The 24,564-nt window shown below is 43.5% G+C and overlaps 1 protein-coding gene across 4 annotated transcripts in view; it reads right to left on the bottom strand.

Moving 5' to 3' along the window:
• The window catches only part of LOC114556932 (collagen alpha-6(VI) chain), a 69,232-nt gene that overhangs the window by 8,472 nt on the left and 36,196 nt on the right, over positions 1 to 24,564 (bottom strand). For all 4 annotated transcript variants that reach the window (XM_028580078.1, XM_028580077.1, XM_028580076.1 and 1 more), the window contains 16 exons: positions 21,400 to 21,435; positions 20,481 to 20,543; positions 18,795 to 18,857; positions 17,979 to 18,041; positions 13,838 to 13,900; positions 13,675 to 13,725; positions 12,636 to 12,671; positions 12,465 to 12,527; positions 12,318 to 12,380; positions 11,269 to 11,304; positions 10,338 to 10,374; positions 10,102 to 10,113; positions 6,628 to 7,121; positions 5,088 to 5,178; positions 3,519 to 4,169; positions 2,340 to 2,457 (listed from right to left, as the gene is read on the bottom strand). In XM_028580078.1, coding sequence (XP_028435879.1) covers positions 2,340 to 2,457; positions 3,519 to 4,169; positions 5,088 to 5,178; positions 6,628 to 7,121; positions 10,102 to 10,113; positions 10,338 to 10,374; positions 11,269 to 11,304; positions 12,318 to 12,380; positions 12,465 to 12,527; positions 12,636 to 12,671; positions 13,675 to 13,725; positions 13,838 to 13,900; positions 17,979 to 18,041; positions 18,795 to 18,857; positions 20,481 to 20,543; positions 21,400 to 21,435 — 1,940 coding nt within the window. The remainder of the gene's footprint in view (positions 1 to 2,339; positions 2,458 to 3,518; positions 4,170 to 5,087; positions 5,179 to 6,627; positions 7,122 to 10,101; positions 10,114 to 10,337; positions 10,375 to 11,268; positions 11,305 to 12,317; positions 12,381 to 12,464; positions 12,528 to 12,635; positions 12,672 to 13,674; positions 13,726 to 13,837; positions 13,901 to 17,978; positions 18,042 to 18,794; positions 18,858 to 20,480; positions 20,544 to 21,399; positions 21,436 to 24,564) is intronic.

Genomic DNA, 24,564 nt, shown 5'->3' with positions numbered 1-24,564 from the left:
GGTGACAGAATCATTGTTATTATCTTTAAAGGTCCTATGACATGCTGCTTTTTGGATGCTTTTATATCGGCCTCAGTGGTCCCCTAATACTGTATCTGAAGTCTCTTTTATATAGACCTTAGTGGTCCCCTAATACTGTATCTGAAGTCTCTTTTATATAGACCTTAGTGGTCCCCTAATATTGTATCTGAAGTCTCTTTTATATAGACCTTAGTGGTCCCCTAATACTGTATCTGAAGTCTCTTTTATACAGACCTTAGTGGTCCTCTAATACTGTATCTGAAGTCTCTTTTATATAGACCTTAGTGGTCCCCTAATACTGTATCTGAAGTCTCTTTTATATAGACCTTAGTGGTCCCCTAATACTGTATCTGAAGTCTCTTTTATATAGACCTTAGTGGTCCCCTAATATTGTATCTGAAGTCTCTTTTATATAGACCTTAGTGGTCCCCTAATACTGTATCTGAAGTCTCTTTTATACAGACCTTAGTGGTCCTCTAATACTGTATCTGAAGTCTCTTTTATATAGACCTTAGTGGTCCCCTAATACTGTATCTGAAGTCTCTTTTATATAGACCTTAGTGGTCCCTTAATACTGTATCTGACGTCTCTTTTATATAGACCTTAGTGGTCCTCTAATACTGTATCTGAAGTCTCTTTTATATAGACCTTAGTGGTCCCCTAATACTGTATCTGAAGTCTCTTTTATATAGACCTTAGTGGTCCCTTAATACTGTATCTGAAGTCTCTTTTATATAGACCTTAGTGGTCCTCTAATACTGTATCTGAAGTCTCTTTTATATAGACCTTAGTGGTCCTCTAATACTGTATCTGAAGTCTCTTTTATATAGACCTTAGTGGTCCCTTAATACTGTATCTGAAGTCTCTTTTATATAGACCTTAGTGGTCCCCTAATACTGTATCTAAAGTCTCTTTTATATAGACCTTAGTGGTCCCCTAATACTGTATCTGAAGTCTCTTTTATATAGACCTTAGTGGTCCCATAATACTGTATCTGAAGTCTCTTTTATATAGGCCTTAGTGGTCCCCTAATACTGTATCTGAAGTCTCTTTTATATAGACCTTAGTGGTCCCATAATACTGTATCTGAAGTCTCTTTTATATAGACCTTAGTGGTCTCCTAATACTGTATCTGAAGTCTCTTTTACAAGGTGGAGGGTGGGGATGTGGCCTTGATCAACTGCCATGCGTCGCTTGCTTGCAAGCCATGATGTCTCTCTCTCTCTCTCTCTCATGGGCGGGCCAAATTCTCTGGGCGGGCAAATGAGAGAAAGGGGAGGTAACCTTGCTCCCTATGACCTCATAAGGAGAAGATTCCTGATTGGCCCATCTGAGCTTTCATTTTCTCAAAGACAGAGAAGGATACCCAGGGCTCGGTTTACACCTATCACCATTTCTAGCCACTATGGGACCATAGGCAGGCTGGGGGAACTCATATGGGTTCGGGTCAACTCATATGGGTTTAGTCAGCTGCTGCCATATCAACTATAAAGAAATTGAAAATTGCTCAGAATAAGGCTGCATGCTGTTTACTGAGGTGCCCACTCAGATCAAGCGTTGATGCAATGCATGGCTGTTTATCCTGGTTAAGTGTAAGGAACAGATTAACTGCCTCGTTGCTCAACTTTACCAGAAATATTTTAGTGACTAAACAGCCATGGGTGTTGTATCAGCAACTTGGTCTTAGTTCTGATAAACATGACTACAGCACTAGACATGCTACGGAGGGTAAATACACATTGCCTAAAGTAAGCACAAACAAAGGGAAAAACACTAATATATAGAGCCATGATTAATTGGAATACAATGCCTAGTCATGTCATTCAAGAAAATAGAAAACCTCAATTCAAAGTATTACTTAAAGAACATCTCCAAGCTGAGCAGAACTCTATACTGGATAATACTTAATAAATGCTGTTAGTATCATTGAGGGTATTCTACGTGCATTTGCTTGGTCATATTATTAGTGAAAAATGTTATAATCTCATCTCTACGGTTTGTGAATAATTTAAACTAGGTCCTGTGTTGTGTTGAATGTTGTTATGTCTTGTTATTATTTTTGTTGTTTTTCTTTCAGTGATGTATTGAATATTGTTTTTTTGGTGGTTGTTTTTAATGTAATTATGTACGTCAATGTATAGCTGCACAAGTTGTGGGTGGACTCCAGGAAGAATAGCTGCGGCTGCAGCCCCAGCTAATGGAGATCCCAATAAATCAAATCAAATATTAATGTTAAAAAATCTCAAAGTGAAGTTTTCATGCCATGGGACCTTTAACATGTTCCTTCTAAGGTTGTGTATAAATAAAGTGTGAGTTACCCGTTGTCCCTATCGAAGTCCAGTGAATCGTCATGTTCCAAGGCCGGTGCATCGACTGGTTCCTGCAGCCTGTTGCAGTCTTCTTTAAATGATGGACGAGGATACGCATTTATTCCCTCTGAAATATGCACAAAACAAGAAGCAGAAATGTAGGTGACACTTTATTTGAAGGTCTGTGCATAAGACTGACATGACACCTGTCCCATATTGTACATGGACCAGGAGTCGTGTGTGTGTGTGTGTGTGTGTGTGTGTGTGTGTGTGTGTGTGTGTGTGTGTGTGTGTGTGGCGGGCTTTGACTCCGAACTTCGTTATTCGAATATTTAAAAGAAAGAATGATATTCGAACGAATATTAGGCCCTTAATATTCAAACCTGTTATGGGCATTATTTTTTGTAAATGTGTTTGCTTGTAAACGTTGTTTTCAATTCAGATTCCGAGGCTTTTTCACGCATTTCAAAATGTAACTACACGTCGCGGCGACGCACGTCTCTCGTCCGTGGCTTGGTCGCGTTGCATTCCCCACCAATTCCCAAAGAAGGCTGGCTCGCCGAGGGCCCGGCCAGCTCAGCAGCGTCTTTCTCCCGTTGCGTGCCGCTGTCTCTCCTACCTACACCGGCCCCCACACTCTGTCCCTTCTCCCCTTTCTACTTACCTGCTTGCAGTGCTGCTGCACATGAGGAGAGAGCACAGAGGGGAGGGAGGGGCTGCTCCTCTGCTCCTCAGTCACACAACAGAAGAGAGAGGGGACTATTTTGGGGCCACAGGAGAGAAATACCTCACATGATCGCTGGACAATACTGGTGACTTTTTTCTTTTTTTTTTACAGAAAGTCGCCAGATTTGTCGCTAGTGGCTTTTGTGGCAACACTACCCACACACACACATGCCGGCTTGACGCACCCACACCAGCACGCACGTATAAACATTAGACCACTTACAAAGGCTACAGTGAAAGCTCCGAACTTCCTGAAGCATACTGTTTGTGTTTAATCCAGAGTCTGACTTTTCTTTTTTTTTAACTTAAGTTTGATGATGATACCAATATAGGTCTTACTGAAGGCATTTAATGGTCAAACTATTATTAATAAATATTCGAATATATTTGAATATCAATAAACAAACAATTGATTTTTGGGCAAAAGTCAAAGCTCTAGTGTGTGTGTGTGTGTGTTCTCACTGCTGAGGGCGGAGAGGAAGACTCTGAAGAAGTGCTGGGCGTAGCTCTGCTCGTCAGCCCTCAGTCGGTCCAGGTGGATCAGGTGCTGCGCTACGGGCCAACCGGCCAGCTCCTCCACCTGCTCCCGATCGTAGCGCTTGCCCACCGTCACCACAAACAGCGCCACCCCGTCACAGTAGGCTCTAGAGGAGATCCAGTCCAGCCTAGCTTGGTCCCAGGAGGCCGTCTTGGTGCCCACCACGGCCAGCACCGCCCTCCTCCTCCTCGGCTGGCCGGCCTTCATCAGCACCTCCTTCAGGGTGAAGTCCAGCGTCTTCCCCAGCGCCGAAGAGCCGCCCCGCTGCGTCATGTTCCCCATCAGGTGCCTCCGCATCAGCGTGCTGCTCTGGTACGTCCCCAGGTCAAACTCCAGCTTGGGATCTTTGGTACCGCTCTGGATTACAGCCACGCGGGCCTGGCCGTCGGCCCTGCGGGGCTGTGGGCTCACGGCCAGATGTTCCACCACGGAGCCCAGCAGCTGCTGGCCGCCGGCGTACTCATCGGCCTGCATCTCCCTGGAGCCGTCCAGCACCAGAACCAGGTCCACGTTGACTTCTTGAGGTGTCAGGACATCCTGGATCGAGGGGCACAACTCTGAACGCCTACAGGGGTCTGAAGAAAAAACATCAAATCATCGAGAAGACAACTAGCTTGGTTAGAAAATGGCTTTGTGCAATTCAAGCTGTTAAAATTGTCACTTAGGCCTTCTTAGTGACACTGGTTGTGTGCTACTAAGATGTATTATGTCTTGTTTACTGCAAACCAAATGTCCCCCTTGAGGGACAATAAAGAACTCTGAACTCTTTATGTTATGATGTATTTGGATTAAAACATACCTGTACTGAACGGGCCGATTAAGGTTAGGGGTTCAGAGTATTTTTTTAAAACAATCTTATCAAACTATAAGCACGGTTAAATCAGGTGCGGCCTGGCTGCAGCTCATCTAGAGATTCTGCCTTTCCCCCTTGTTTTCCGTCTAGCTGTCACAGATCCAGGTAACGGTGTTCCCCGGGCGGGGAAAGGAGGCAGCCCGGCTCAGCCGCTATTAAACAGCGTGCAGAACGAACGGAGAAATGTGTGCACCCACCAGCAACAAAACAAAGTGCTGCAGAGCCAGTGACCTTCGGCCTTGATCTACGCTTACTTTTGATCATTAGCATGTAAGGTAGACAGCGATCACGTTTGGCCGATGATCACTTCTGGCATGACACCAGGAGCCCACTGCGAAGACATGCTTGGGCTCTCCATTTCATCTAGGGAAGTAAGCAACTCCCCGCTGCTGTACTTGCGCATGCAGGAGACACACACACATGGGCACAAAGCCACCCACAGTTTAGAACGCCAACACAAAGAAAGAGAAAGTGGACGGATATCCGGCCAAAAAGAGGAACATCCGGCGGTATTTCCGCAGCACCTGAGCAATCCCGGAAGTGGAACGTCGTCGATATGGACTAGGGCTATGGTTTAAGCATGTTTTTTATAATATCACTAATGATTTATAATAATCCAAGCCTCAGGCTCGGGGCTTACCGTAACAGATCGCACAGTTCTTGACCTTCTGCAGGTCAGCAGCCGTGTCCCTCCCCAGCACGATGAACAAAGAGTTTCCTGTGTCGTCGACCTGGAGATGAAACAGCAGCTGTTATTATTTGTCGCTAACTTTGTTCTGACAAAAAGAAGTTTAATGACATACAGATAATCCTAGAAAAAAATTCACATTTCATCTCCTGAGTTAAAGTATACTTCTTGTGGGCGCCCGGTTAGCTCAGTCGGTGGATAGGGCGCCCATGTGTGGAGGTTTGCTCCTTGACGCAATGGGCCCGGGTTCGACTCCGACCTGCGGCCCTTCCCCCCTCTCTCCCCCCTTTCATTTCTTCAGCTGTCCTGTCAATAAAGGCCTAAAAATGCCCAAAAAAATAATCTTTAAAGTACTTCTTGTTAAGGCCCGGCCACACTAACCCGATAATCGGCCGTTGGACAGTCTGGCGAGATCGGTGACTCAAGTCTGTTTGGTGTGTTCCATGCCTACATTTTGGCTGATTTGACATGTGTAATCGGTGGGGCGTTCACTGCCGGCAGTTGGACTCAAACGACCCATCTGATTGGTGGAGAGCTAACCCGGAAATGGGGAGCGGAATGAGTCTCTCAAAAGCTGACAAAAATCTTTTAAACTGACCTTTGTTGATCTGAAATGAAGACAGATTCAGCAACTGCACGGCCTATTTCTCTCTTAAAATGTTTTCAGAAAGACGTTTCGGTGAACTATTTTATTACAATATGAGATCGTATTCTGAACGAGCCGCCGTGATAAGTCTGGCTTTGAATTTCCAGAGAAACCAGACCCACATGACGAGTTCGTCCAATCAGCTGCCGGTTTTCATTTTTTGGGCAACAATACAGATTAGCGCCGCCTGCTGCTATGGAGACGTATTACGTCTCGTCTCTTCGGTGTGTTCTGAGGAACTTTTTGGACCAACTCAGGGAGACTGATCAGTCCAACTGCCTTTTCTGCAGACGGTCGGCCGTCTGGTTGGTGTGTAAGCAGCTTAAATGCTCTCCAACGGGCAAAAAAAGTGCCCAAATTGTAAAACGCAGCCCTTTTTCTGCAGAATTTTTTTCACCCCATCACGGGTTAGATTGTCTAAACCTTAAAAGAAGTCTAGAGAGGCAGCGGGCCGAGCAGCATTTAAACAAAGCAGTGAATCAATGAAATAAAACGTTTTTGCTGATTCAGCACTAGAAATGCAACTCTAGCAAGCATCTCACTATCACTAATGTTATCCACATTCATATTTTGAAAGTTGAAAGTTAGAGCTGAAGGACAGAGTAATTTTTCTATGCAGATGATACACCGTCTCGTCTCATTGGTGTGAATTGGCAGGTTTGCAGACTGACGCTTTGCAAGTAGTTGCTAGTTTAAACTTGTCCAGATTCATTGGTCTGAACTGGGCTTAAAAGATCATAGGTCAGTCTGAAGTGATCAACTCTTCAACGTCTAGTACAATTCCCCCGAGGCCACTGAGCAAACAAGAATGGGTCCCTACTTTTAAAATGGTTGAATCAAACCTACCTTTATCGCTCGTTCAACTTCCGGGGCGGCTCGCAGAGAGATGACCGCTGGGACGATTTTGAGGGCTCGGTACTCCATAATGGCGGTGACAATGTCTGAATTATCCTCTGACGGCCCACTGGAGAAGAAGACTGCCACCTTCCTCATCATCAGTCCTTTACGAACACGTTTGAAGACGTTCTGACCCACAAAGCGCATGGCGGACCCCAGATTGCGCCTGATGGACGTCCTCTCCAGGGCGATGTTCTTCACAGCTTCGATCAGCTGAGTCTTGCGCTGGTAGTCCTGGAAGCGGATAACGTACTTGGTGTAGGCGTTGTAAGCCACCACGGCAACACGAGCACCAGACGGACAGTTGCTCTCAGAGATGGTGATGTCGTCCAGCAGGGAGAGGAGGGCGGAGCGCTGCCTCTCGAAGGCTGCCGGGGTCACATCCTGCGACATGTCCAGACCGAACACCAGCTCGGTGGGGTAGGCCGGGCACCTTGATTCACCTGGAGGAGTTTATGTTGAGAAAAATCGAATCAGGTCCCATTAAAAACTAGGGTTGGGTACCAAAACCCGGTTCCACTATGGTACCTGTTCCTACGCAAACGGTAGTATTCGGACCGGATTAGAACGCAAATTTCGGTTCCAACTGAAATATTTTCCCTCTGTCGCTCCGGACAGCGGCAGACTGTCTTTCACCCTTTTCTGCCGTGTGGCGCATGTGCCCGCTCACGGTGTGAAGCGGGTGTCCGCACTATTCTTCGACACGCACTCTACAATCACAGCTGATAGACTGCTTTTTGTACACGCTCCGAAACGGACGTAAAAATATCACACTTTCTCTGTAGTCTACCGTTCGCTAGCTACCGTAAATGTAGGCTACTTTTAAAATGTCATATTTTCCTCTGGGCTCACCAAAACGGACGTAAAAGCATATTAACCATTCACTGACTGTACATGATCGCTAGTAAACATATTACACTTGCTCTGCTAGTCTATTGTTCAGGACAGGACCCTGTAGCCTGGTGGTGGGGGAGGCAGGACAGCCTCCCCGAATTGTCTGCCCTTTCAAACTCCTACCTGTGTGTGTACAGGCCTCTTTGACACCATCTGAGAAAGCCTTTTATTTCATTTTTCAGTTTTTCAAGATCGGTATAAGAATCGTTTAGGAATCGGAATCGTTTTAAAAGTACCGGTTCGGCATCGGAATCGTAAAAATCCAAACGGTACCCAACCCTATTAAAATCCCAAAACCACTATGCTATCATCTTAGAAACTCTGCCCAAAACACTTACATTAGCAGGCTGTTCTCATGAACCATTTGTACATAAATCTATGAAAAGTAAAGCACTGTACGGTATGTATTGTACGTATTTATTGCTGTATGCACCAATTTGACTGCTGCTGTATAAGACTGAAGATTGGCAATAGGCTTTCAAGCCGGGGAGCAGAGGAGTCATATCCCGGGAGAAGTTAAGGAGAAAACACAAGACTTTCACCCAGGAAATGGGTGTTTGTGCTCGAAGGTTGTCAGTACCCGATCCGTTCCAACTGTACAATCCGTTCTGCGCATGCGCAAGATGTTCGCGCATGCGCTGTGGTACGATGATTTACGACACTACCGATCTGTTCCCACACTAGCCTCCACCGGGAAGCTAACGTTACTTTAGCTAACAGTTCATTTGGCTAACCGCTAGCTGATTGTAGCGGTCTGCCGTCCGTCAGCCTCCACAGTTAAGCTAACGTTAGTTTAGCTAACAGCTAATTCGGCTAACCGCTAGCTGAGACAGCATGCAAACTTTTAAAAGACCCTCAAAATAAAACTTCAAAACAAACGTTAACATATATAAAAGCTGTTACGTCAGTTCTACTTTACTTGTGCTCATTTAAAATACAATCACTCAATACTTGTCTTTATTGTTACTGTAAAGTCTTAATTTTGTTGTAGCCTGCTTTTCCCATTATGTTTGACTTAACGTTATTTTAGACTGAATCTAGCTGTCCGTTCTTCCTGCACGATCCGTTCTGTGCATGTGTTATTTGTCGGCTAGAGGTTAGCCAAATTAGCTGTTAGCTAAACTAACGTTAGCTTGGGTGGAGGCTAGCGTGGAACAGATCGGGCAGGTCGTAAAACGGTATTATTATCTGCGCATGCATGAACATCTTGCGCATGCGCAGAACGGATTGTGCAGGTGGAACGGATCGGGTACTGACACCAGTACTACTAAAAAGAGAATTCCGGTCGATTTCAACCCGTAGGTCTGTTGTTTGTAAATTAGGAGTACTGTCAGTAGCGAGAAAAACGAAAACGATCGGTGCTGCCTACACCGTGTTATCCTCCTGCTAGATTTTGCACCCAATAGGCTTAAACAGGGCAAGTTTTAAACGTGTTCTTAGCCTCTAAACATGTTCGAAATTACATTACAAGTGCTTAGCCATGTGCAGTTATTCCTTCCGAGGGAACACAGTGAATTTGACTGCAGTAGATGTGACAGAAAGGCATAAAAGTTGTGTTAATCCATACCTCCAAGATTTACTGTTTTCCGGTGAAGTCAAAACAAGTCATACAATCCAATATTCCAAAATGCTTCCAAAAAGCTTCATTCACGACAAGACGAAACTGATTTAGAAAGTTGCAGCGGTCTGAACCGGCCCGGAGGCTCAACGAGCGCCAGCAAGCACTGTAACGTTATATGGTCAAGCGGTATAGATAGGGACTGAAGAGAGCAGGCGCCGTTAGAATAATAAAGCAGTGAATCGGAGAAATATAAAGTTGTTTTGTCGATTCATCTCTACTTGAAATGCATACATAGCAAGTATCTCACCATCAGTAAGGTTAGCCAAATTCATAGAGTCAACAAACGATATGTCCAGTGTTATGGCCACAGCAAATAAACACAACTTAAATGTGACCGTCAACGTATCGAAAAACACCAAACCTGAGGATTAGTTAAAGTAAAAAGAAGGGAAGAAGCCTGAGCCAACCCATCAAGGACCATCTTCCGTTCAGCGAGTAATGACAACAACGATCCTTCTTGACTACTATCACCACTCTCTGATGAAAACAGTGACTGACGACAGCGTGCTCTGTGTTTACGAGGTCTAGAGAGATGTTTTCTCATTTCCGGTTAAATTTTTTGCGTGACAATACAGATTAGCGCCGCCTGCTGTTGCTGGAGATGTATTACGTCTCACGCACGCGAGACGGTAGCTGACTGATCAGTCCGACTGCCTTTTCTGCCGACGGTCAGCCGTCGGGTTGGTGTGTCAGACCCTCAACATCTTTTAAAAATCATAGGAGAGTATTATGTAACTGCCAACCGTCCAAAATCACCAGTCATGACTAAAATGAAACCAAAGTGAAACTACAAAGGTTTAAAAGGTGAACTGATATTTTTTTGATGATTAGGAGAGTAAATCTCACAGCTGGAGTTTTGTATTGTACTTACTGTAACGTTCTGAGTGACTGAACGGAGATATACATACCTTGGCAACATGCTGCGTGGAGGAGAAACAAATATTGTTTGAGTTATAGCAGCAGTACATTTTGCACTTTATTTCGTTGAAAGTTATTACACATTTGTTTTGTAAAAATAAAACAAGGACATTATAAAGGTGTATTAAGTATTTTTTCAATAGAACTTTAATTTAGCAATATGAAACCTTTACAGAGTTATATTCATATTGTAGCCCAAATATGACAACTAAAAATAAACACTCACCACAGTTGTCTTTGATGTAGGTGATCATCTGGCACTCCTGAGATAACAGAACATATGTTGTGTGTAAATACATTTAATATTTCCCTTAAAGGTGCACTATGAGTTCCTGGATGGTTTCAGCGCAATTTCATTTTTGTCTCAAATAGTAGTCATCTCTCCTTGATCCGCTAGCTGCCTGTCCCCTGAACACACCATGAAAAAGCCCGGGGTCGTAAACGTCAAACAAACACTAGGGGCATAGGCTGTGCACCAAAATACAACAAACCACTCCAGCCAATCACCAACAAAATGTTTGGGGGAGGGGGGGGGGATTAGTGTCAGTTAGTCATGACAGTTACGGAGACATGAGGGGAGTAGAGGGCAGGAACTCATAGTGCACCTTTAATGTTGTTTAAGGTAGTATTCAGACCCGTTATTACAGTAAAAGTACTAAAACATACAGTGAAAATATTCCACTACAAGTAAAAGACCTGCATTTAAACCCTTAGTGCAGTAAAAGTCTGTATCTTGCAGTTAAACGTTCAATGTCAGTGTTTTTTATATTACAACTTTTTTTCTTGAAATCATTTTTGACTTGATTTTCCAGCTTATCCGAGAGGCTTTTTAAAGACATTATTTAGCTTTAAGAAGTAGGAGAATGTTCTCCATTGTCCTTCAGTTTATCACAAAACATTCAACGTCAACACATCTAGAGATACGTGGTTTTCACTGGACAGGAAGGGGGGGGGAACTGTCACCTGGAAAGTAACTAAAGCTGTCAGACAAATGTAGTGGAGTAAAAAGTACAATATGTACCTCTGAGATGTAGGGGAGTAGAAGTAGAAAGGAGCAGAACATGGAAATACTCAAGTACCTCAGATTTGTACGTCAGTTCAACACTTGAATAAATATACTTAAGTTGTTAATAAGTTACATTCCACTACTGACTTACACTCATGGCTGGGGTTCCAGGAGGACCTTTGGCACCCTGGATGGAGGAAAAGGAGGAATATTAGTAAACATATATCATTATTATTTCATACTGAGATTATGATAACCACTGAGTTTTTATTGTGCTTGCTCGGTTGGGCAAAAGACTCAAATAAACTGTTATATTTGATCTTTATTTACAATGTATGAACACATAAGGGACAGTACCATATAGTTTACGTTCATAATGAAAGTAGAGGCTGTTATTTAAAAAATAAAGAAAATCTGATTGCAATAATTAACTGACCCGAGAGGCAGCGGTTTCTATCTGTAAGTAGCTTACATTTTTTAGTTAACCTCACTTCTACTTTGTCATAAAGTTTGAGTTGGAACATTTGTATTTTTTAAGTTTCTAAACCAAAAATAACTATCGAATAATAAACCAAATGGAATCTGTGGAATTTAGCAAACTGTTGTTCTGCTTGGGCTGGAGATGTGTTACCATTATGTGTTTAATTTTTATTTGTTGGACATCTGCGGAAATCTGCTTGCGCAGCTTCCTGTGTGGCCCTACAAATGAGACATGTTTTGCGCCTTCGGATTCAAACTTGCAGCAAATTTTTGCAAAAACATTGTAGTCGTTTCATCATCACAAAGACTCCACTCCAAGGGCCCTATTTTAACGTTCTAAACGCACAGCGTGAAGCGCTTGGCGCAAGTGTGTGCACGAGCCTAGGAGCATTTTACTGTGTGCTGTTAAAATAACAATGAAATGCTGCGTTATTGACTTTAGGCCAGGTTTTGGTTGGCAATGGTGCGATCACTTCCCGCTGCCTCTAGATAGCAATGCGCCCAGAATGCACCTGAACACACCTCCCTGTAAGACCAGCACACCCATGGGCCACAGATTTGTTGTTTAAACAACGTGGGCGCTGGATGGGAAATTGACAACTGCGTCGGTCTTAAACTAGGAAAGACACTTGCGTCGGGTTTTGGGCTGCGTCGGGTGCAAGACAGGGCCCTGTGTCCATAAGATAAGATTGTTAAATAGGGCCGTGAATGTCTTCTCACCCTGTGTCCGTCATATCCCGGTTCTCCAGGCACGCCTGGCTCTCCCGGCCGCCCTGAGTTCCCCTGGAACGATCAGACCAGAAATGAAATAAGTCACAGATGAAGCAAAAACTATTTGAAATAAAGAGCAGGGATGTTGTGTCTCACCCCTCGGCCATAGTTCCCTTTACGTCCGGGGTATCCTTTGGTTCCTTTCACACCGTCCTCACCCTGAAAACACAACACAGCTCAACAGTTTGGACTCCAACGGGCTACCTCTTTTTCCCGTTGCATTAGGTATTATTTAGATATCAATTCTCAGAAAATAGATGGACTCACCACTAGACCAGAGTAACCAGGGAAACCAGGATCTCCCTGTAAAAAGAAGGAAAAGGAATCATAATCTCACTCTGACATCAGGAGGATTTTTATAAAATGTCAGATAGTAAACGCTTTCCAAGCACCAGATCTTACTTTTTATTTTATTAGAACAAAACAGAAACAAGTGTCAGGTATATAACATAGAACCGTGTCCTCATTCAACAGTTTGAATGAGATCTTAAGGAAGGTTATGCACGTTTTTCATGCGTTATCCCAAGAACATCCAGCAACACGAGTGACCCGGAGTCCTTATGTTTCTTCTTCGCAGAGCGTGCCAGAACACTGCTACGCTCTGCGAAGAAGAAACAATGTCCGGCCGCGTCCTGCTGCGTCCACTGCATCCATCCATGCTCTGCGGTGCCACGTTACATCCCGCAACACCCTCCTGTGCCCTGCTATGACATGAACTACAACGACTACCTTGTAGTCACTGTTCCATTATCCTTATTATGACTGCCACTGTTCATCACACCCCCAAACGCCTACCAAGAAAAGTGTCTCAAGATAACTCTTGTTATGATTTCATAATATAAATAAAATTGATCTGAATTGAATCAGTGCGCCTGCAGTGCAGAACCTGTTTAGGCAACAAAGCTACTGGGTTAGGTTTAGGAACAGATTCTAGACTTTCTAAATGTCGGGCAAAATGGATCCAATTCTGACAGTGAAACGAGTCATTTTGAGCGGGTTGTGCTGCTCATAAAAATGTCTCCGCTGAACAGACGTCTCTTTCTCCATGTAAGTCTGTGGGGGAAAGTGTTTTTTGGGACAAAGGGCATCGACAGGGGAGCTGTTTTCCCTCTGTTTTGGCCATGTTCTATCCTAGCGGCCTGATTTTAATCCCCTCCTCTTCTCCTGCAGAGGTTAAAGGCAGCAGCTGGAGCATCAGCTGTCTACACACATTAAACTAACATTTACACAACATGCAAACAAGGCCGCGTTCACGTTCTCTTTTAATCATTTCCTGATCTTGATGAGTCGTAATGGTCAGCTCTACCTTAACACCTTTGGATCCTTTAGTTCCATAACCGTCTTGTCCATCCTGACCCTGAAACACACACACACACACACAGACACAGACAGACACATGGTCAGAGTCCCTGAGTGAACCATAAACACAGTTTAATTACACAGTAACCAGCTGATGTTCAGCTCCTCACCGGCGGTCCTATCGGTCCCACTGGTCCCGTACTCCCCTTAACACCCGGGTCTCCTGGTTGGCCCTTCAACAACAGCCACAACAGCAGTTTTAGAAAACACACATTTTACTTGTTTACTTGTGAAACTATCCGAACATGATTGTTTGATGCAGGTGCCGGCCCGGTGCATAGGCAGTAAGTACAGGCAAATGGTAGGGGCGCTGGAAGTCCAAATGAGTAAAGAAAAGTTGAAGAAGATAACAAAAAACACACCAAAATGGAGGAAAAAGCGACAAAAATAATGAAAGAAAGTGTCAAAAACACAAAAAGCGACAAAAACGCAAAATAAAAGTGCCAAAACGACAAAAAAATAGAAAGTTTAAAAAACCCGCAGAAATAAGCGTAACAAAACGTTAAAAAAAGTGATGAATGTTGGACAAAAGCCCCCAAAAACGTCTGAAAAAAAAACAGCTGATATCTAGCCTAGGGCACCAAATAGGTTCGGGCCAACTACGGTATTGTGGTTAATATGCTATCATCTCCTGTGAGTTGGATATATGCATAATTTTCTTTCAAACAAACACTCTTTTCACTTACTAAAATCTTTATTTGTAATCTTCTGCATGTGTGTGTGCTGCTGTGCGTCCCTGTGTGTGTAACAAGCATAGTGTGCGCGCGCTGTGAACTGTGGTGGCAAATTTGATTTTAACCATTTGTTTAATGATATTAACCATTTGTTTAAAGATTGTTTTAAACCTCCACATAATCCTGTTCTTTCCTGTAAACTTTTAAAGCACCAAAGAGGGGAACAGCTGCAGACGTCAACTATAGCCTAGAGAGTTATTTAGTTCTACTAGCCTGAAGCTCCTCACATTGTTGACTTTTTGCTTAGATAGAAGTGGAGAAGGCCGATGACTGTTTACGACAGTGAGAACTACGTAGGTTTCTGTCTCCTGAGATAAACTGATGTTTAGGCTAATGTTAAGAACAGAGAGCAGAGGGGAAGCTGAGACAATGGTGTGACTGTTAATGATGTCCTCTCTTCAACTATGGCCATGCTAAAGATATTTAGAGGGGTGGCTTAACAGAGGTCTTCACTATATGATGTTTGGATGTTTAGACTTTAGGTTAGAAAGACATTTTCAGTTGTGCTGCGTGTACCTTTGAAACTGTTTTCTCCATTTGCAAATGTAAATAAATACTCAAAAGACCAAACTTTGGTTTAATTCTCAAACAGTCGTTATTCATTTTGATTTTATCATGAATATCACTAACGCTGCTGCTTCAAGGAAAACTTCCACCACAGAACAAGCCTAGGAGCATTTTACTAATGCTCTGTTAAAATAACAATGAAATGCTGCGTTATTGACTTTAGACCAGGTTTTTGTTGGTCAATGGTGCGATCACTTCCCGCTGCCTCAAGATAGCATTACGCCCAGAATGCACCTGAACACACCTCCCTGTAAGAGCAGCACGCCCAGAATGCACCTGAACACACCTCCCTGTAAGAGCAGCACGCCCAGAATGCACCTGAACACACCTCCCTGTAAGAGCAGCACGCCCAGAATGCACCTGAACACACCTCCCTGTAAGAGCAGCACGCCCATGGCCACAGATGGGCGCAGGTGCATTTGCTATTTAAACGACGTGGGCGCTGGACGGTCTGGTCTTAAACTAGCAAAGACACTTGCGTCGGGCTTCTTTATTGATCCCTTTAGGGAAATTACAATTTACACACAGGCCTGAAATACACACATACATGCTGAGGGGTCTCATTTATAAACATGGCGTACGCACAAAACGGGGCTGAAAACGTGCGTACGCCACTTCCCACGCAAAGGTTGTGATTTATAAAAAACAAACTTGACGTGAGACTGTGCGGTCCTCCACGCAAACTCTGACCCATGCGTACGCACATTTTGGAGACAAAATAGGAATTGGTGGATGATGGTGAGGTGGTGAACTGAAGTCAGACTGCAGAGAGTAAATGGGAATAAGATTACTCGTGATATTTTCTAGTATTGATGCCTCACGCACATTCTTTCACTCATATATCATCCACATTACCATGAAGATGAGATCCAGCTGTGTTCGTAACGTCGTTATTTACGCTTGTACTGAGTGATAACTGTTCCATAAACACCTCCAACTCAAATCTTAAATAAAAATGTGTTCTTAATATTTAATCGCCGCTGTCTCGCCGTCACATTGTCCGCTATGGAGCGCAGGAGGAGGACATGGCCGGTCTGCATGGAATACAAGATATCATCAAATACCCTACCATTAGATAACTGCAAAACACAATGTTAATAACTAAATATCTGTCTTTAATACTGTGCATATATCATCAAATGTCAAAGTCTATGTCTATGTCCTCGTTATCGGTCCAAACTTTGTGACAAATCCTGCATGAAGAAAAGTGCGTTTGCCTAAAACACTTCATTTCGTCTTCAAATTGTATCTCGGGGTGGGGGATACCACTAGTTGATGCTGTGATGGCAAGGTGTTAACGATCACAAATTGTTGTAAACATATAAATACTGCGGTAATGCTGCATGATGGCACTGCTGGCCCTGCAGGAGGCCTACGCTATGGAAGAATCAGGAGAAAAAGAGACTTCAGGGACCCTGACAATGACTGGCTAATATGCCGATTTAGATTTTATAAAGCTGAGCTCTTGGATCTATGTACTAAATTGGGTCCAGTAGAGAGGGCAACGCGCCGGAAACGTGCCATATCCCGGTCCAAATAAAGGTCCTCGTCACTTCTGCGGGAAACCGGCTGTATCCAGAGGGAAATGTCAGACAGAAAAATGTTTTTTTAAATAAATATTATATATTATCTTCAACTTTATCACTAAGGCTTGTTTGGATATAATATATAGTTCTGTTAAATCTTATCAGATACGTGTGGTATATCGAAGCTGTCCCTGAGTGCCGTAATGCCTGCCGTTTTGGACGTATTATTAATATATGTCGTCTATAGATCAGGGTTCCATACACTGTGCAACAACAGGCCGAAATTATAATTCAATTTGCAGCAATTCCTGAACATCTGAGAAGTTTTTTGCTTTTTCTCTGCCAGTCATCATGATTCGGTGTAACAGCTGCCAGTGTCATTCATACACTGATCAGCATTCACGAGGTGCTTTGCATTGACTATTTATGGTGTACAGGGCAGGCTAAGAGGCTGATCCACGTACGCATGCTTGTGGGTAATCTCTGATTTATAAAGGGAACATTGCTTACAGGTGTGCGTACACGGTTTTATAAATCGGACTGTTTTTTCGGCGTACGCCATTTTGGGCTTTTGCGCGTACGTACACTTATAGTAAGGATCCTACGCATAGTTTTATAAATGAGACCCCAGGGCCTTTACATGCACTAATGGAGAGATGTCAGAGTGAGGGGGCTGCAACTTCTGAACAGGCGCCCCGAGTAGTTGGGGTGGGGGGGTTCGGCGCGTTGCTCAAGAGCACCTTGGCAGTGCCCAGGAGGTGAACTGGCATCTCTCCAGCTATTAGTCCACCTCTGTACTTGAACCAGCAACCACCCCCCAGTTCCCAACCCAACTCCCTGCGGACCGATTAATTTAATAGTTGACAACTAATCGATTCATCTTTGCAGCGCTACAAAGGCTACATCTACACTACTATGTTTTGGTTTAAAAACTAATATCTTTTGCTACGTTTCCGCCTCACGTTTGCATACTCCGCAGTTTCCGAGTCCCTAAGACTAACATTTGGAAACACTGCTGCCCCCGTTTTGGTTTGTTTTGTAGTCTGGATGGACACAAAGGGAGATGCACATTTACTGTATTTTCAACTTAATTTCAGACTTTTTAAGACCTTTATGAATGGAATTTAACATCTACATCACAACATAAAAGTACAACAAAATGCTGAGTACTTGCAAAGTGAATGAATGTATTCAAATTGAAAAAAAGCGACACAGAGTGATAATGATCTGTACATATACAGCAAATTATATTTGGACGAGCGAAAGAAAGAACTACATCACCACAGAATAAAAGAAAAACATTTCAGTAAGCCTGTCAAGACCTAGAACACAATACTTCACGACCTGAAATTTAGATGATTACATTTTAGACTTTTTTAGACCCTGTTAAAAGTTACAATCCAACACAAGATGAGGTCACACACCTTCGGTCCGTTAGCGCCGCGACGTCCAGGTTGTCCCGGGTCTCCAGCTGGTCCCGGTCCACCCTGCAGAAAAACCAAGAGTCAGAGGAGAGAAGGAGAGGAGACAAGAGAGGAGAGAAGGAAAGAAGGGGAAGAGACAAGAGAGGAGAGAAGGAGAGGACACAAGAGAGGAGACAAGAGAGGAGAGAAGGAGAGGAGACAAGAGGGGAGAGGAGAGGAGAGATGGAGAGGAAGATGAGACGAAAGAGGAGAGGGAGAGGAGACATGAGAGGAGAGAAGGAGATGAGACAAAAGAGAAGAGAAGGAGAGAGAGAGGAGAGAGAGAGGAGACAAGAGAGGGGAGAAGGAGAGGAGACAAGAAAGGAAAGAAGGAGAGGAGACAAGAGAGTAGAGGAGAGGAGAAAAGAGAGGAGAGAAGGAGAAGAGACAAGAGAGGAGAGAAGGAGAGGAAGATGAGACGAAAGAGGAGAGGGAGAGGAGACGAGAGGAGACGAGAGGAGAGAAGGACATGACACAAAAGAGAAGAGAAGGAGAGGGAGAGAAGAAACAAGAGCAGAGAAGAAGAGGAGACAAGAGAGGAGACAAGAGAGGAGAGGAGATGAGACAAGAGAGGAGAGGAGAGGAGACAAGGATAGGAGAGAAGGAGAGGGCGAGGAGACAAGAGAGGAGATGAAACAAGAGAAGAGAGGAGACACTATCCAGCGTTTGCTGCGTTAATTACTGTCACATTGTGAAGTTCAATTCAAAACTTATATCAGTTATTAATATAAATAAGTATGAATAATGAAGTGGACGATGGTGGGGTGATGTACCGACCTGAGGTCCAGGGAAGCCAGAGATTCCTTTCGGTCCAGGTTCTCCGTTTCCTCCCCTGCGTCCCTGCAGAGACAACAGACTGGTTTAGGTTAAGGACACGTGTTGTGTGTTATTTATACTCCTGGTTAGGAGAAATGGAAAATACATGATGTTGAGTATATATCATATTGGTCCGAATATAAGACCTTCCCAGAAAAAAGTCTGAAAAAGTAGCCTGGAAATCCCGACCCAAATCCGAAAGATTGAGGGTCTGGCAATGAGTAATGAAAATGGCCCAACTCGAGGGGCGGCACCAAGCATGCATTTGAAAATCTCACTGCACGCAATTGGATAACACTACGACCAATCAAAACAATACATGGGGAGACGTATCCAGAGCCCCATACGCTTAGTTACCAGCGGAGCTAACTGGTAGATTAAAATCTTAGCTACCAGAGGAGCTAATTTGTAGATTAAACTTTTAGCTACCAGAGTAGCTAACTGGTAGATTAAACTCTTAGCTACCAGCGGAACTAACTGGTAGATTAAACTCTTGCCGTATCCTGTCGGCAAAACAGCAGAAACGTCCGTTTTGCAAAGGAACGATTTGAGCGCCGTCTTCTGTTCCTCTTTTAGATAAAAAGCCAAGTCGAACTTGTTCATTGTGGCGCCGAAAGCCGTTTCAAACAACTTGTGTTCATCCGTAGCCATCTCGCAATGTTTACTAATGACTTGGACGTTGCAGTGCTGTCGTCATCTGTTTAGCTTGCCTCTGGCACGCCTATATCAGATACGCCGATGTGATTGGTGCCGCTCGGCTACAAGGGAATAGTTAATGAGCATCATTACTGAATGCCAGAGACTCGCTGAGCAAATTCAAATTGTGCTCTCGCGAGAACTCTGGATTTCCAGGGTACTGAAAAAGTCGTCTTATAATCGGGGTCTAGACTTTCAGCTGTTCAAGTCGCAGAACACAAGGGACGTCAGCTGTTTCAGCAGCCAATAGAGAAGTCAGCTATAAACTCTAGAAATAAAATGATCCATAATGGTGAGTTCCACCATTGAACTTGTATGTTAAAATTTTCACTTGTAAAAAATATTCACACACAAGTGATCTGAATTTGAAGTCGCACAAAGAAAAAAAACACAGTTTGTAAAAAAAATCTGAACTTGTAAATTGAAATATGCCCTTGTAGAAAATATTCACACACCTGTATTTTGAATGTGAAGTCACAGAAAGAATATTCACAAATGTGTAGATTGATATTTGCATGAACACAATGACAGCTGCAAACTTGTAGTGCAACATTTACTTGTGTACTATTTTTTTTTTTAATTCAGGTTCATTTTCCATCACAACCACAACTCAGTGAAACTTCTGAAAAAGCCTAGTTTTGATTAATACACCCCCCCCCCCCACCATAAATTATGCCTTACACACAAAGACACACAGTCTGAACTCTGTTTGTGAAGATAAACTCTGCACCGCTTCCTAAAGTGGAGCTACTTCTGAAAAAGCCCAGTTTTTTTTCTTTGGTCACAGGTGATAACTAATCAGCAGAGACGTGTTTGTAGTAAACTCGTCGTTAAGCACACAGCAGGGGGGTTCAACGCACCCCCGTTTCAGTTATAAAAACAACGCGTTGCAACATTTTGTCGGGACTGAACGCGGCCTCTTGTTGATCTGGCTTCATGCTCGTCACTCACCTGTGGACCAGCGGCTCCTGGGCTGCCTGGAAGTCCTTGCTCTCCCGGCGGTCCCGGTTCACCCTGGAAACACAAACACGGTTTAAAAAGAGTATTTCAGCGTGGAGCGGACACACAAACCGTTGTCGCTGTAGCCGAGCTGGCACGCGCTGGCACGCGCCAATGTGACGTCAAAATGACACGACCAGAGGGCGTGCACCTCTCTGTTTTTTTCAGCGCCGTGCAAAGCAAAAACAGGAAGCACGAACGAGCTCAAGGGCAACAGGATGCCAGGACTCTCAGAGTGACTGCGAGTCTCTCCTGTAAACTTACTGGGTTAAGATGAGTTCTTTTAGGGTGAATGAAAGGCTTGATCAGACCAAGTATGTCATCCAATCAAATCGAAGCATTGATGCCAGTTCTGCCAGGCCCCGGGAAAGTAAAACACCACAACGGTAAAGTAAATATAACATATAATTATTACTTGCCCGTTTGGGCGTCATCGAATCATAATCATTTGATCTGAATGCTGCTTTTTAAGATTATGTTTTGGGCATTTTAGGCCTTTATTAGATGGGACAACTGAAGACAGGAAAGGGGGAGAGAAAGGGGAGAATGACTTGCAGCAAAGGGCCGCAGGTCGGAATTGAACCCGCGGCCAATGCGTTGAGGACTGAGCCTCTGTACATGGGGCGCACGCTCCACCCGGTAAACTACACAGACGCCCCACATTATTGCCGCTTTTTTAATGGGGTTTTTTTCACGCTTTGTTGACGGTTTTTTTCCCAAACTTTGAGAGTTTTTCTATATTTTTTTTTCCCGTTTTTTCAAACTTTTTTTTCATGTTTGTCCTGGAGAAAAAAAAAACTTGGTTGGGCAAGTAGAATTTGTGTTGAACCTTTGCTCACAGAATCAAGTGTTTTTTTACTTCCTCTCGTACCTTTCCTCCCCCGGAGCCTCTTCTTCCATCTGGACCCTGCGCAGCAGAAAACAGTTACAGATATTATTCACCGTGACAACATTAAAGGGTAACTTTCAATATTCAAGATACTTTATTGTCAATAACTAAATAACAACAAGATAAAAAAAACAATATAAAGATTTAAAAAACACACATAAAAAAGGCATTGCACATACAGTATGTACTCATATGAGCCTTTGTGGAGCTTTTGGTCCAGTATATAGCAAGAAAACAACCTGCAATGTAACGTTAACAGGCAAATGTTCAGCTTCAGTTAGCGTCCACTAAAAGTTCTGTTTTTGCCGCTGACAGACTCAGATTATTATTAGTATTATAAGTGTCTGACAACATTATGGAAAGGATCCCTACGGAGATAGACATTTTAGTTAAAGAGTAAGATCCTGGCTCCATCCACCACCAGACTCCATGCAAATAATCACTACTTTTATCATCGTAAAACAAACTTTATTTAAAGTCAACAGAATCAAAATAAAACTAGCAAAAGCCGTCTTGGTTCATCTTTCCACTGTTCCATCAATCACCACTCTGGTTTGGTTGAAATAAACCCTTAATTCACCCATTTACATGTGGAGATATGCTGGCTCTATACACGCTAAAAGTCCTGATTATTTACATGGAGTCTGGTGGAGATATGCTGGCTCTATACACGCTAAACGTCCTGATTATTTACATGGAGTCTGGTGGAGATATGCTGGCTCTATACACGCTAAAAGTCCTGATTATTTACATGGAATCTGGTGGAGATATGCTGGCTCTATACACGCTAGAAGTCCTGATTATTTACATGGAGTCTGGTGGAGATATGCTGGCTCTATACACGCTAGAAGTCCTGATTATTTACATGGAGTCTGGTGGAGATATGCTGGCTCTATACACGCTATAAATCCTGATTATTTACATGGAGTCTGGTGGAGATATGCTGGCTCTATACACGCTAGAAGTCCTGATTATTTACATGGAGTCTGGTGGAGATATGCTGGCTCTATACACGCTATAAATCCTGATTATTTACATGGAGTCTGGTGGAGATATGCTGGCTCTATACACGCTAGAAGTCCTGATTATTTACATGGAGTCTGGTGGAGATATGCTGGCTCTATACACGCTAAAAGTCCTGATTATTTACATGGAGTCTGGTGGAGATATGCTGGCTCTATACACGCTAAAAGTCCTGATTATTTACATGGAGTCTGGTGGAGTTTGGTGATGGTGATGTCAGGGCTGTTTCATGTTAAACTAAAAGGATCTTACTCTTTAACTAAAAGGTCTATCTCTGTAGGGATCTTTTCCATAATGTTGTCAGACACTTAGAATAATAATCTGAGTCTGTCAGCGGCAACAACAGAACTTTTAGTGGACGCACTTTTTGTTCAACACTGAAACAGCCCCAAAATCACCATCACCAAACATTTTCTTTATTTTGTGGTCCTATTATCGGGATCGTCTTATGTTTGGGTCAATGCGGTATACACAAATAAAATAATGAATAACAAATATATATATATATATATATATATATATATATATATATATATATATATATATATATATATACACACACACATACACACACACACATACATATACAGTGGGGGAAATAAGTATTTGACCCCTTGCTGATTTTGCAGGTTTGCCCACTTACAAAGAATGCAAAAATCTACAATTTTAATCATATGTACATTCTAACAGTGAAAGACAGAATCCCAAAGAAAATTCCAGAAAATCACATCATATGAATTTATTAAAATTGATAACCATCTGATGAGGAAAAACAAGTATTTGACCCCTGGACAAACAGCAAGTATTCTGGCTCCTACAAGCCAGTTAGTCTTTCTTTAAGACACAGCCCCAATCCGAACCAATTATCTACATCAAATACACCTGCCTCACCTCGTTACCTGTATAAAAGACATCTGTCAACACCCAAACAACCAGCATCCAACTTCACCACCATGGGCAAGACCAAAGAGCTTTCTACGGACATCAGGGACAAGATTGTTGATCTGCACAAGGCTGGGATGGGCTACAAGAGAATCGGAAAGCAACTTGGAGAGAAAAGATCAACTGTCGGTGCAGTTATCAGGAAATGGAAGAAGCACCACACCACCGCCAAACTCCCTCGGTCTGGGCCTCCACACAAGATCTTGCCTCGTGGGGTGTCCCTGATCATGCGAACTGTGAGGAATCATCCCAAAACCACAAGGGGGGAACTGATGAATCAACTGAAGGCAGCTGGGACCACAGTTACAAAAGAAACGGTTGGTAACACACTACGCCGTCATGGGTTGAAATCCTGCAGCGCACGCAAGGTCCCCCTGCTCAAGAAGAAACATGTACAGGCCCGCATGAAGTTCGCCATTCACCACCTGGACGACTCAGAAGAGGCCTGGAAGAAGGTGATGTGGTCAGATGAGACCAAAATAGAACTTTTCAACTTGTCGTGTTTGGAGGGCAAAGAACACCGAGTACAACCCAAAGAACACCATCCCCACCGTCAAGCATGGGGGTGGCAACATCATGCTTTGGGGGTGCTTTTCAGCCAAGGGACGGGACAACTCCATCGTATTGAGGGGAGGATGGACGGGGCCATGTATCGTGGAATTCTGGACCGACATGTCCTTCCCTCAGTGAGAGAGCTGAAGATGGGTCGAGGATGGGTGTTTCAGCACGACAACGACCCTAAGCACACCGCCAAAGCAACAAAAGAGTGGCTGAAGAAGAAGCACATCAAGGTTCTGGAGTGGCCTAGCCAGTCTCCAGACCTGAATCCGATTGAAAATCTTTGGAGGGAGCTTAAAATTTGAGTTGCCAGGCGACAACCTCGGAACCTGAATGATTTGGAGGCTGTCTGCAGGGAGGAGTGGGCCAACATCCCTGCCGAAATGTGCACAAACCTTGTCACCAACTATAAAAACCGTTTGACATCTGAGCTGGCCAATAATAGCTTTTCTACAAAATATTAACATGCTGTTTGTCCAGGGGGTCAAATACTTGTTTTTCCTCATCAGATGGTTATCAATTTTAATAAATTCATATGATGTGATTTTCTGGAATTTTCTTTGGGATTCTGTCTTTCACTGTTACAATGTACATGTGATTAAAATTGTAGATTTTTGCATTCTT

The sequence above is a fragment of the Perca flavescens genome, chromosome 6 (assembly GCF_004354835.1).
Source record: "Perca flavescens isolate YP-PL-M2 chromosome 6, PFLA_1.0, whole genome shotgun sequence".
NCBI lineage: Eukaryota > Metazoa > Chordata > Actinopteri > Perciformes > Percidae > Perca > Perca flavescens.
The sequence above is the reverse complement of the archived record's forward strand: the minus strand, read 5'-3'. Positions and strand labels throughout refer to the sequence as shown.